Source organism: Tetrahymena thermophila (assembly GCF_000189635.1).
Source record: "Tetrahymena thermophila SB210 genomic scaffold scf_8254496, whole genome shotgun sequence".
NCBI classification, from domain to species: Eukaryota; Ciliophora; class Oligohymenophorea; order Hymenostomatida; family Tetrahymenidae; genus Tetrahymena; species Tetrahymena thermophila.
Genome location: NW_002476271.1, coordinates 97,919 through 111,661, shown reverse-complemented (window position 1 = coordinate 111,661; position 13,743 = coordinate 97,919). Strand labels below are relative to the sequence as shown.

Sequence of the window (13,743 nt, the reverse complement as noted above, 5' to 3'; positions counted from 1 at the left end):
TAAAATGTAAAATAAATAAAGAAAAGAAAAGATAAATAATTTTCATTTTTTTTTTTCATTTAACTGATTGAAGTGGTTGATCTTATTTATTTAATTCAATTTTTTTTAAATGAATGAAAAGATGCAAGAAAAATATTTTTATCCTAATTTTGTGTAATTGATCCAAGATTATTAAAAATATATTTCTATTGATGTTTAGAATTTATTTCCTACAATAAACTCTAAAATAAATATATAAATAAATAGAAGGATATAAAAATAATAATTTTTATTGTTTTCATGAAATGATTGATTTTATTTATTTTATTCAATTTTTAGTTCAAATGAATTAAAAGATGCATGAAAAATATTAAAATCCTAATTTTGTGTAATTGATCGAAGATGATTTAAAATAAATTTCTATTGATATTTAGAATTTATTTCCCACAATATCATTAATTTTTCAAACTATTTAAAAAAATTAAATTTTAAAATCAATTTTTGTGCGGTTAAATAAATGAAAAGAGAAGTTAACAGATAAGAGACAAACAAAAACAAAAGATTTCAATCAATCAATATTTTTGATGAAGAATTAATCTTATTTTACTAAAATAAATCTTATTTTCATTAGTTAACAATTAAATTTCAAACAATTTATACGCAGTATTCAACCTTGAATTGCGGGAATATTTTCAAGAAAGAACTGGTAAAGAGCTGTTCTTTCTGGCATTCAATAATAAATAACATTTTGATTAATCGAATTCCTTTTTAGAGGTAAATATTTATATAAATAATATTTTTGCTTATTCAAATACATCTGCTTAAAGAAATTATAAAGTAGATATAAAGAAAATACTCCAAATCAATTTAAAACGTTCTCTATTCTCATCAGCTTGAGCATTAAATTCTAATAAAACCACTCACTATTTCTCTTCATCGAAATCGCATTTAATTAAATTACTAATATAGCATATTTTTTCTATTACTTGAATGTACAAGTAACAATAATTGAGATATTCTAATCAGAATACCACTGGCATCGCAAATCATAAAAATGGTATAAAAGAAAAGCATCCAATAACGGAAGGGTTTATATAAGGGCAGCATAACCAACACAAAAATTAGGTTAGTCCAAACCACGGCTTGCCTCAAAGGTAAGAAAATGGTTATCCATTTTAGAAACCTAATAGTAATAATACTGGAAATTAAAGTCCTAATAATAATAATATTAATGTAGGATTATAAAACTCTGCTAATTGCTCTCCTTCTCCTTCACGCATGAGCGTTCTCATAAATGCAAGCCAAAAATAATAATGCAAAATCAGCTACTTGTTTTGCAATTAAATAAACCATGAGATGAACCAGCTGAATATGGCTTGCTTGAAACCAGATTGCCAAGCAAAAGGACTTATATGCTGCATGTGTTTAGATGATCACTATGAGCATCTAAAACATTGCATGGCTTTTTAAAAAATAGTTTCCTAATTGAAGGGGAAAATTGATAAAAACTCAACTTACTACGATGAGAATTTAATGTCATAAACAAGCGAAAGCAAAGATTTTATTAATCAAATTGAGTAATATTATAAGGACATAAGGAATACAATTGAATAATTCTAATTGCAAGTTAATTAATATCTTGAAATGCTCAAAATTCAATATTAAAAATAGTTTTTAGTAAACCTTTTCTTTGTCATAAAATACTTTCTTTCTATCAAAAAACACCAAATAAATTCATTTATTTTTTCAAAGAAATTGCATTAATTATTTCCTTAAAAAATATAAATTTTTATTTTAATTATTTTATTTGAGATATTTTTTTTATTTTATATAAATATAACTTCTCTATTTTACTTTAAAAAAGGAAAATATTGAAAAAATTTAATCTCTTTGCTCAAATGCTGGAACAAGTTTAAAGGATTTTTTTGAAAAAATTGAAATCAACTCAATAATTGGTCAATCTTTGCATACAAACCCTTCAACAAATTTGAAATCTGATATCAATAGTTTTCTATTAAATGTTGAAATGGGAGAAGACATGAAATCAATAAAACTCAAGATGGATTCAGCTATGTCAAAATAAAGTGAAGAGCTTGCTAAATAGGTTAAGGTTCAATCAGAAAGATTAAGTTAAAAATTGTAAAAGTATATGAAACTTTTAAAGAACAGTGAATTTAAATTATCTTAGACTTCACAAACTAGCAAGTCTCTCAGTGGAAGTGTTAGAGAATCCTAAATAAGCAGTGGATCTAATTCTCAAAGGCTTAGTTCGAATAAAAACAAGAGAAAATACTTAAAGCTAATTGAAAAAGAAAGTATTAGAAAAAATAAGAGCAACCATTTATAAATACCAAATTATGGAATACCCATTTCAATTATGGATTCCAGTGAGACAAATTCATAAAAGTAGAATCTTGATAATGCAGTCTTAATGAGTACTCCTTCTTAAGAAAATCATTTATTAAATAATTATTGCTTGAGTTTTTAAGATAAAAAAGCCTTCCTAAATGGGCAATTTTCTTCTTCAAGAGGTAAAATATAATTTGAATAATATTATTATCATTCAGCAAAATAAAATGTGTGTTTTTTCATACTTAAATTTAATTAATTGAATAGGCAGTGAAAGAAAGATGAATGAGTTTAATTTAAGTGATTATATTGCATAATCTAGCTAGAGTGCAACTCAAAGTAAGAAAGGATCTGTTTAAAAGCAATACTCTACTTTAAACAGCAGACAAAAAATTCCTTAATAATAAACATTCGGAAAAATGTAGGCTCAAATTGATATTAGCATGGAATGTGAAGATGAAGATTTAAATTCATAATAGTAAAATGCTTATTTAAACCAGTTAAAGAGAATTAAACCTAATAGTAAATTTGTAGTTGATGATGAAGAATCAAGCAAGCAATAATCTTTCAAGCATTAAAATTAGAGCAAGTAAATAAGTAATAATAACAACAACAATACAGAAGATTAAGAAGAAGAATTTGAAGATGAAGATGAACCATATGAAGAAGATATGATTGGAAGGTCTGATTACAGTTACAGTTATGAGGATGAAGAGGAAGATTACTACGATGATAATGAGGATTACTCAAAAAATAAGAAAGATTAAAGACAAATATATTCAGAAGGGTAATAAGATTAATAATAAATCTAACAAATGGAAATGTATGATTCATCTAACATTTCGTAAAGCAAAAACTCTCGAAAAAGTTAACAGAAAGGATAAAATAATACTAATAATAATTCTATTTCAGAAAGCAGCAAGTTAGAATATTCATCAAGCAAAAAGACATAGCAAATAAATGAAGAAATAATGTCATTTTAGATGCCACCAAGAAATGATTAGAGCTAAGATAGATAATTAGATTTACCTTTTGATTAGAATTAAAAAGGAAATAACATTTTTAATAGTTTAGAAAAACAAAGAAACATTTGTAGCTCTCCTAATCAAATTCAAAAATCGCATTTAAATGCTGAATCACCAACGTTTTAGAGAAATTCAGATTCTTAATTATCTTCTAAAATTCAGAATAGGCGTATATTTTTTATTTGTTTGTTATAAAAAATATTTTACTAATTTTGCATGAAATTAATTAGCAGCAACTTACCAGAATGATACAAATAGTAACGGTAGTATCTAACAGTCAAATGAATATGATTAGAACAACAGGTCAGGTTCACCTAAATCAAAATAGGCCAGCACTAAAGCTACCTCTTGTTACAATTTATCTCCATCTAAAAGTCGCAGCCATTCTCCTAATGTCCATGTTCTCGATAACTCTCCAACTAGAGTCATGTAAATATTAATAACATTTAAAATTTAGAAATATTTTTCTATTTTAAAAATAGGACAAGATCTTCAGCTAAAAAATAATAGAATTAAGACCAAGTAAACATTGAATAAAGTAGAGAAGAGCAAAAAAGGAGTGAAGAAATAGAGAACGGTACTTTGAATGAGGAATAATATTACAATGATTAAATGATGTATCTAGAGCAAAGTGTGCAAATTTTAGAAAACTAGCAATTTTCAGCTTAAAAGGTATAAAAAGAAGGTGGACTGAATAGCTCGAAGTAGTCTCTGTAATCAGGGTCAGTAATGAATTTAAACTCTAATAGTGGGTCAAAAAGTAAATCTAGGAAAATGAAGCGCTCTTAAGGGTCAAGGATTTAAGAGCCATTCGATTAAATGAAAATTGAGCACAATAGTTAATAATCTTCAAACAACCCTTCAGGATAGAAAGCTTGAAAATAAATTAGAACTGAATTACTTTTGATAATACTACAAAAAACTTACTCGATCTAAAAAATACATTTTGATGAAAGTAATTAAAAAAGGTTTTTAAGAATTTAGTCTACGTATATGTTTTAAAATATAACAAATTTATTAATTTTATTTATCTCACTTAAAAATTTTAATGTAAATTTATTCAAATATATATATTTTTTAATAATTATGAAGCAGTTAAGTTACTTACTTACTAATTTATTGATTTATTTGTGTTCGTTTAATTGAATTTATTAATTACATGATGTTTATTATTATTTGTTTACTGTATTACGAATATGTATGTTCAAAGTTTAAAATAAATGAAGAATTTAATTTAACCTAAAATAATTATTTTATTGTATTAAATTCATCAGTTAGCTTTAATTTAAAAAGAGAAATTGAAGTTTCTAAAAAATGTTTTATGCTATACACACACAAATCATATTTTTTTTTAGATATTATGTTTGTTGTAAGGTAATCAAATTTATAAATGTTCATCGAATTTAATTTCTAATTAATGAATGAGCCTTATTTGGCTTACAATCGAACAATTTTATTTTAATTTTGTAATTTTTACAGCTGTCAGTGATACCATCATTTTATGGGGTTAATACATATTATTTTAATTAATTAAAGTCAGTACAGCTAGTTAAATAAGTAGCTAACCAAAGAATCTATAAATCTATCTATCAATCAATCAAACAATTAATCAATCAATCAGTCAATAAAACAGAAACTAACCAATTTGTTAAAAAAGATTACAAAAGCAAATGTAATTTAATAGAATAATTGAGTAAGAATATAATAGAAACGATTTATAGTGTTTTCATAAGCAGATAAAATTTACAAGAGTTTATTAGTTTAGTAATATAGACATTTATGAATTATATAAATTAGGTAGGATAAGTATTTCAATATTATTTATTTTGTTTTTTTGTGAATTTGAATTGATCAGTGTTTATTGATAATAATTAATTTTTTATTTCAACATTGATATTAATAATTAATATTTTTTTAATTTTTATTGGACTTTCGTCACCCTAAAATAAGATGAAATTGTTAGACATTTTATTTCTTTATTATTGATTTATTATATCATACAGACAATTGATTGCTCATTAATTGATCAGAGGTATATACTATTTTTACTAAATAAATTATTTAACTCTGCATGAATGTAAAAAAATTTAATTTACTATGTTGAGTTTCTTTACTTTGGTACATAATTCACTACTTGGTCATACTTTCGCAAAATTAGTTTCAAGCGACTAATTAAATCTGAAAAATATATCTTGTCCGTCCTATAAAAATAAAATTTTTTTAGTTTTAACTGGAATAGAGATAGAGACTTAAATGTATAAAAGGGTTGATTCATTTATAATGAATATGATTTTTATTTCATTCATTTAGAAATTTAAAATTTTAACTATTTTTGTTAATAAAACTGTAAAAAATACACCTTTAATTTTATATTTTTTAGCTAATAAAAGAATTTCTTTGCTTTAAAAAAAATAAAAAAACAAATTAATTTATATAAACATACCTTCCTTCTTTATTAAATCCATTAAATTTATCATTTATATTTCCAAGATGTTTTTGGAGAAATTTCAATGTGTCATTCAAGTATTTAAGTCCTAATAATTAGTTTTCAGCTATTATTTTATATAAGGAGAAAAAATATTATAATATTTTTGAGATAGAAAATGCAAGTAAGCAAAAGAAACAAACGAGGTTAGCTTGTCTTAAAATTAAAAATAAATAAGTCAAGTAAATTTATTAAGAAGGCAAGTTTTATAGCCTGATTTGATTTTTTGTAACCAGTTATTTAATTTATTGAATTGTGGTGAATTTGTGTTATTTATTTTAAAACAAATTCTAACCTAACCTAAAACAAATCTTAAAAATAATATTTTTTAGTTTGATATATTATTTTTTTTTTTTTCGCTTATTACCAACTGCCATGATGCCAACAAGTGAGGATTAAAGTGAGTCTAGGAGTATAAAAGTTGATCCCATTCTTTTTTCTAAATCAAATGACACTGATTCAATTCTGCATAAGTGGAAAAATGTTTTATATTGAAGTTATTCAAGTCCTGAGTGTTAAACATAAGGGAAATATACAAATGACCTTGTTTCATTAATAAAGTTAGGTAGAATTTAAGAACTTTATGTTGATTTTAAATTTGATAACTGTTTATTTTTCTATTGCATTTCTATACTTAAATTTGTTTAATTTTATGATACCATTGAAACAATACTGTTGATTTATGAGTTAGCTTGTTAGTTACTTTAACTTGGTTCTAATATACACTACCCGTTTATAGGGTCAGAATGACCTTTGACAAGAAAATAAAAATAAAAACAAGAAGCAGCGTAATTATTTAAAAAGCAATCTAATCCAACAGCCCAAAACAAAGGATGTGAGTTAGGATTTTATGGATCAGGAAAAGATATTAAATCAATAGAAACATAACCAAAAATATTTCTTGAATATAATGTTTTTCCCAAAGTATTACTGATCATCTCAAGATTCATATTAGGTAGCGATTACTAAGGTCCTGAACAGCCTATAACCCTATAAAGAGAGCCATTTATTCTATCGTATGAACCTAAAACCTTTATTACAAATTTTTAATTAAAATTGAGTAAGAAGCATGAAAAATATTTATAACAATAATATTTTTTTAAAATTGCAAAAAAGAATTAGTAAGAAGAAAAATTATTAGTAGAATTATTAGCATTATACTTATTTTCTTAGAAAAATTACAATTTTAAAGTGTAATGTATCGAAGAAATCTGAAAATCTTAATAATTTCTAAAGTAAAGATTATTTTTAAATAATTTAAAAAAAGCAATCAGATTTTAATAAAATTGCTTATTTTCAAGAAAATAAATAAAATCCAATATTGTATTATTCTATTTTTTATAAAAATACATTTCTTATCTATTTTTCTAATTGCTAAATTCACTTTAACGTTCAATTCTAACAAAATAAATTGTTAAATTTATTAAAAATGAATCATATTTTATTTTATATTAAGTAATCTATCTTATATTTTATTTAAGTATTTTTCTAATGCTTCAAAGCTAAAAATCATACAAAAACTTTTTTGTTTATGTATGAAATTTATTGAAAGGAAAATTTTTATCTCAAATTAATTTTTTGTAGTAGATTAAATTGTGATTAGCTTAAAATAATTCAAATTTCCTAGTTAAAAAACTCATTAGAATAATATAATATATAAAGATTGATTTTCGTCTTTTCTATTTGATTGAAAGAAAAAATATCTTGAAAGTTTAAATCACCTTAAAATAGAAATTAAAAAAAAAGTTCTTGATATTGATTTAACTAATAACTATTATATTATTAGACAGATGCAAATTTATAATTTTATTGAAAATAATAAATAAGTAGCTCTTAATTTTATGGTTGTGCACTGTTAATATTTAATATTACTCTATCTAACTCATCAATACATTTTTCATAAATATTATTTATCCAATCAATAAATAAGAAATCATAATCAAATCAAATTAACTTAAATAACCTAAAAGTAGTTAAATTCACCAATCAATATGATTGATTATATTGCATCATATATTTTTTTACAGTAAAGCTAATTTTAATTTATCTGATTATTAACTAACTATATACTTTTCTTGTATTACAGAGTAAGCTTCATATTAATTTATTTTAAAAAATTAAATTTTATTGGCTAAAATATATATTGCTAACCAATCATTTAAATGGGATATTTTATTCCTCATAAATAAAAAGTGAATATTTATCGATAATAATTTTAAGTAATAGATAAATAAAGCAAACCAAAAAGTTTTATTGTCAAAGTAGATTGAAAGTAAATAAAAAAATGTAAAGTTAGAATTTGAAAGTTTAGTTTTTAAATTTTTCTTTTTTATTTCAATCAATCATTAATTGCTTTTTATTTATATTTTTTATTTATTTATACTTTAACATTAAAAAATACAATTCATCCATCTATTTTTTTGAAAATATGACCAGTACTAAAAACATTATATTTTTTTCACAAAATGAACGTTAAGTGTAACAAAATTCAATATTTTTATGTGAAAATGTGATATAGAGTTGTTTGTTATGATGAAAAAAATAATAAATTGAATTTTGCTCTCTAATCTTATCTTAAATTTGAAAAGAAAATTGATTACATTTTTTTATCAAAATACTATGTGTATATTAGTAATCTCATTCATAAAATATTATTTTGATATTTATTTATTTACTAATTTTATCTATTCATCATAATTCATCTCACCAATAAACAAACAAACTAAAAATAAAACCCACCCCATAATCTATCTTCAAATAAATTAATGAATACTCAATAAGCAGAGTAACAAGTAAATTTATAGAGAAAAAATCAAATCTTACTTTTATTTCTCCCAGCGGATCAATGTGGAAGAATATTGATGGAGAACTGACTTGAGAAAAAGTACAGGTAGGACAGGCTTCTATGATTCCACCTTTCAGGATAAATTAATTTAAATATTCTTTGTAACCATATTAGAAAAGAGAAGGCACTGCCATCTTTACTTTTGTTGGCAATTTATCAGCCAAGATTTACTAGAGCTAAACCAAAAGCTCTTAGCCTATTTCAATCTAAATTGCTTATTTACGAAGCTTTTTTAAGAAGGCAATACTGTCTACATTAAGATAAGCTATTCCTCTACTGCCCACTTCATCATCTATTTTGAATAGCCAAGTATCTACTCTAATGTTGTTTAAAATAAGAATTGCTAGAGTGTTAATAAATTCTTTTTCTTCGTAAATTTCGTAAGCGCCCGGGGCAGTTGGGATCTCACATTAATTAAAAATTCTTTTAGCACCAGATTTAGTGGAGCAAATCATATGCTGTTGAGGATCTCCACTCATTAAAGGTACATCAATACTTTTAGCTAATTTTATATCATCGTTTGATGGATATCCTGGCACAATATAAGCTTACTTACCTTTTTTATATAAAATATGCAAAGTAAGATCTTTTTATATGAATGGTATTTAATATGTTAAACTAATACTTCATAAGCAAAAATAAATAGCTACCCATTTAATATAATTAATCAGAAATAAATGATATCATCAGATATCAAAGCAAATAAGATTTATTCATAAATAATGAAATTTTTTGTTAGATCCTTAATTTTAATCAAATTAATAGATTGAAACAAGTGGGAAATATTTAAAATTAGTTCAAAGAAATTAATAATTATTTAGATTAATTTAAATAGCTTTTACCTTTTATTAGATTTCTTATTCTTTTTAAAGCCTTTGGAGAATATAGAAGTAAGCGAGACGTTGAGTAATGAGATGGGAAATCATAAGCTTTTTCAGGGGATATGAAATGTAAACGGGATCTAAAATCAGAAATATCACCCAATTCCAAAATTTTATAGTAATAATTGACAACCTCTGAAGGAAGTTCATAAGGACTTATGTAAATAATTTCTAAATTCGGATCTTTTAAAGCAAATATTCTAGTTATTTACATATTTTATCTTTGTGATACCTTTTTAATAAAAATTAAATAGAAAAATTAAATGAAATTAAATTTATTGACAAAACTTATCCTTATTTCACGATTGAAATCATTTTATTTATTTATTTCAAAATATTTAAGTATAATTATGTTTTAAAATTTTAAAGTTAAATAGTGCTAATTAGTAACAATTACAAACATTTTCTATTTTAAAAAGTTTATTTAGCTTTTCTAATAAATTATAATCTCTAATCAACCAATCTCAATCTGAAGCGTTTACAATGTTTATTATCAATTTTACACATAATTTTATTTTATAAATTCAAAATTTTTTCTTAGATTTTTTGAATTTTTATTTCTTTGCTAATGTTTTTGATTCATTTTAAAATTCTTTTATCTTACTTACTTACTTCTTCCAAAAAAATAAGAATCATTAAAATGTATAAAAAATAAACACCATTGTTTTAGAAAAATAAATAAATGAATGAATGAATTTACTTTTTCCATTGATAGTCTTTTTAGTTCATCGTAAGAAAAAGTATTGATATGAATTTCTACCCTTTATTTAAGTTTCATAACAGGCCAGTCTTCCATCAGCTTCATTTGAAGCACTTTTACATAATCAATATCGTCTTATCCTTTGTTTCTGATGATATTTTAAGTCCTCTTCTTATTTTAGAATAATCTAATATAGCGTTAAATCAATTTAACTTTTTCTATCATAACTTTTAGTCTTTCATACTACTTCATACAAATGTATCCTTTCCATACGCTTTAAATTCTAATTGCTGCTTTATTCAAGCCTTCAGGACCTTTATACAACAATTTAGGAACTTTTATTACCTAATAATCAAATTTATTAATTATACCTCTAGTAAACAAATAATCAATCAATCAACATAATTATTTTTTAATAAAAACAATCAAATTTAATACTTTTAGAATTTCATCCTTGTTTACACAGCATTAAATAAGATCAGCTATATCAGGTTATTTTTTTAAAGCTGCAAACTGAGAAAGGGCTTTACCATCGACTGTTGCAATACTAATATCATAATCTTTCATCAATTTTTCTAAACTCCTGATAATAGTTATTATAAATAACCATTCTTTTATATATGTTCTTTTATAGCTTTAAAACTCAGGTGTTTCTTCAAGAGTTCTTCCCTTTTTTTATTAAACGTTATTTTTAAATTAAAACAATCGAATAAATTTAACCCTATATATAATTAAAGCTTATTTAAATACCAACACAGAATGTATGTGTGTGTATAAACATTGTTAGAGAAAAAATAAATAATATTGTATGATTTAATTAAGATATAAAATCTATAAATTCTTTGTCTTTTTTTAATATAAGAAGTATATTCGAGAAGAAAATTTTTTATAGAATATTATTGTAAGAATTTATATTGTTTGCTTTTTCAGTGTAACAGCAATTAAATTAATTACCTTCCTAATAATAAAGTGATGTAATGAATATTAATCTAAAACTTCTGGATATGTTTTAGGATCCAACGAAACCAAATTTAATTCATCGTTTTGTGTTGTGTCTATAATTTCTTTTGATTTTTACTAACCCGTTCCTTCGAGCATAAATTAGCTATTCACAGCCAAGCCCAATGAGTTGCTCTAAACATTTACAGTTTTTAATTTCTTCTCAGATGTTTTATTAAACATTCCTTAAGCTTTTTGATTCTAATTTATTTGTGGTAGAGAACTCTCCACAGGTTCAAGTTTGAAAGTTTGTAAATCCTGTCCCAATGAGCCAGAATTTACAGTTCTTTTCACAAATTTCTCTTTAGCATCTGCAAATCTATTTAAATAATTTGAATCAACCAACACAATTTAATAAATCAAAGTAATTAATTACTTTATAGGTTTTTATAGGGCCATCGAATTTAATCCCTAACCAAAAAATGCACTTGAAAGATCAATATTTTTACTTATTTTTCCTTTGTTAATCATTTCAAATAATCCCTCCTTTTAATTACTGTTTATAAGATCGAAGAACTAAGATTTTTACTTTGCAGACTTTTTTCTATTATCATTTATCAAATTTTCTTGCAAAACCTTATCTGAATCTATCAAAAATATAAAAAAAATGGAAATAAAATATGATTTTTCTACAATACTTTTAAAAGCAATTTTTTACTTATTTTTTCTAAATTTTTCTGAGAAATATATTTAGCTCGGTAGAATTTTTTACCAAACGGTTTCTACCTGGGATCACCTTGACTGTGATCTTTGATAAAGGAAGGCAAGAATGACTCTTTTTTTAAAGCATTGCCAACTTAAAGACTCTGTTGCTAGTAAGGATTTATTATATAGATATTTTTAAATATAAGTTTCAATTAAATCTATATGCTGTTAATAATCAGAAAAACAGCTAATAATTAAATTGAAATAGTTAATTTACACTCAATTTATTGCTGAGTAAAGCAGTTGACTAAGTATTTTCTCTTCTTAAGAGAAACCTCTCTGAACTGTTGTTTTCTATATTAAAATAATTCAACTCATGTTAATTCTTCATAATACTTTTTACATAGAAGACTGTGAGATTTGTGATGCAACAAACTAGGCGAAGATAAAGTTTAAAATTCATTGTTATTTTATAAGCCTGCCTATGAATCTTATTAGTTAATAATTTCAACTCCTTTCAATTCTTAAACAGTAGAATTATGATTGTTCATCATCTGTTATTGCAAATAAAATTATTTTAACCAAGCTTAAATATATAAAGATAATTCGCTCATCAATAAATAAAGCGCTAATTAAAGAATTTATTTATTTATACTTTGTAGAACAAATCTTCAAGCCTATTTTCGATTTCATTGTTTATTTTGCTCACATTATTCTAAATACTTCCGTATATCCCATTTATATTTTGATCTTATATTTATTTTTAAAAAATATGCTTTGTATTTATTCTCCTAACCTTAAAAAAATAAATGAGTTATCAATTAGTTTTCTACTAATGACAATAATTAGCAATTAATCAATCACCATCAATAAAATTGGTTCTTTGACATTTTCTAATTTATTACCACTGAATTTGTTATTTGACTGAAGCTGGTTTAACTGCTGCTTTAAATTAACTAATTCCTTTTAAGTGCTTGAATAATATTTGCCTATCTCCTCACTAATCATCTTTTAATTCAACACACCTTTATTATTTTACTTTTCTTGTTTATTTTTAAGCTTTTCTATTAAACAGCTTGATTTGATTTGATAAACTCCTTAATATCAAAACAAAAAAGAAAACTATTGATAATTAATATAAATTTTTTATTCAGTATATAATAAATAGATAGATAGATAGAATAATCAATCAATCAATTAATTAGCATACATACTAAATCAATATCATTCTAATTAATAAAGCGAAATCTATTTTTACAACACAATTTGAAAGATTTTAAATTCTTTCATTTATTTGTCAATACAAACTTTATTGATTTTCTTAATACTAATTCATTCATTTTTTAACATAAACTCTATTCATTTTCATTATACAAACACAATAATCTTTTAATATAAATTGCATTTAAATTCATATAAAATTTGCTTAGTCTATTTTTTTTAACATAATTTGATTATTATTTTAATGCTATTTCATTCATCTTATTAATAATAAATTTATTTATAAAAATAGTTTTAAATGAATTTCTTTTCGTTTTATTCTTTTCAAATGATTTTATAAAGAAATTTAAAATAGCTTTATTTTATTTATATTTAGTTATTTTATTTATAATTTATGGATTTAAATATAACATAAAAAGGACATCATAATAAATTGAGAAATTAATATTATAGTTGATTAGTAATTAATTATTGGTTTCATTATAGAGCGTTTTACTTATTTTAAATAAGAAAATTTTATTTAATTTTGATATCATAAAATGGATAATTAAGTAAGCAAAGACACTGTGAAATTTTAGTTATTTATGTATGTTTGTTTGTTTGTGATTAGAATT

At 23.2% G+C, this 13,743-nt stretch overlaps 2 protein-coding genes across 2 annotated transcripts; one reads left to right on the top strand and one right to left on the bottom strand. All coding sequences in view use genetic code 6, as the record gives it.

Annotated features, from left to right (window-relative positions):
• Nucleotides 1–969: 969 nt before the first annotated feature.
• TTHERM_00858130 (hypothetical protein) lies at nucleotides 970–4,232 on the top strand (the record flags this gene model as incomplete). Its single annotated transcript, XM_001021955.2, has 5 exons — nucleotides 970–1,656; nucleotides 1,844–2,510; nucleotides 2,596–3,522; nucleotides 3,584–3,782; nucleotides 3,836–4,232. 5 exons carry the CDS (start codon nucleotides 970–972, stop codon nucleotides 4,230–4,232), a joined length of 2,877 nt encoding a protein of 958 aa, XP_001021955.2.
• A 1,147-nt stretch (nucleotides 4,233–5,379) lies between these two features.
• TTHERM_00858120 (IQ calmodulin-binding motif protein) lies at nucleotides 5,380–12,916 on the bottom strand (the record flags this gene model as incomplete). The annotated part of the gene is made up of 15 exons (XM_001021954.2): nucleotides 5,380–5,401; nucleotides 5,450–5,554; nucleotides 5,797–5,905; nucleotides 6,206–6,869; nucleotides 8,662–9,239; nucleotides 9,526–9,796; nucleotides 10,265–10,609; nucleotides 10,703–10,933; nucleotides 11,219–11,582; nucleotides 11,640–11,850; nucleotides 11,922–12,075; nucleotides 12,186–12,262; nucleotides 12,312–12,462; nucleotides 12,564–12,658; nucleotides 12,814–12,916. 15 exons carry the CDS (start codon nucleotides 12,914–12,916, stop codon nucleotides 5,380–5,382), a joined length of 3,480 nt encoding a protein of 1,159 aa, XP_001021954.2.
• Between the last annotated feature and the right edge of the window lie 827 nt (nucleotides 12,917–13,743).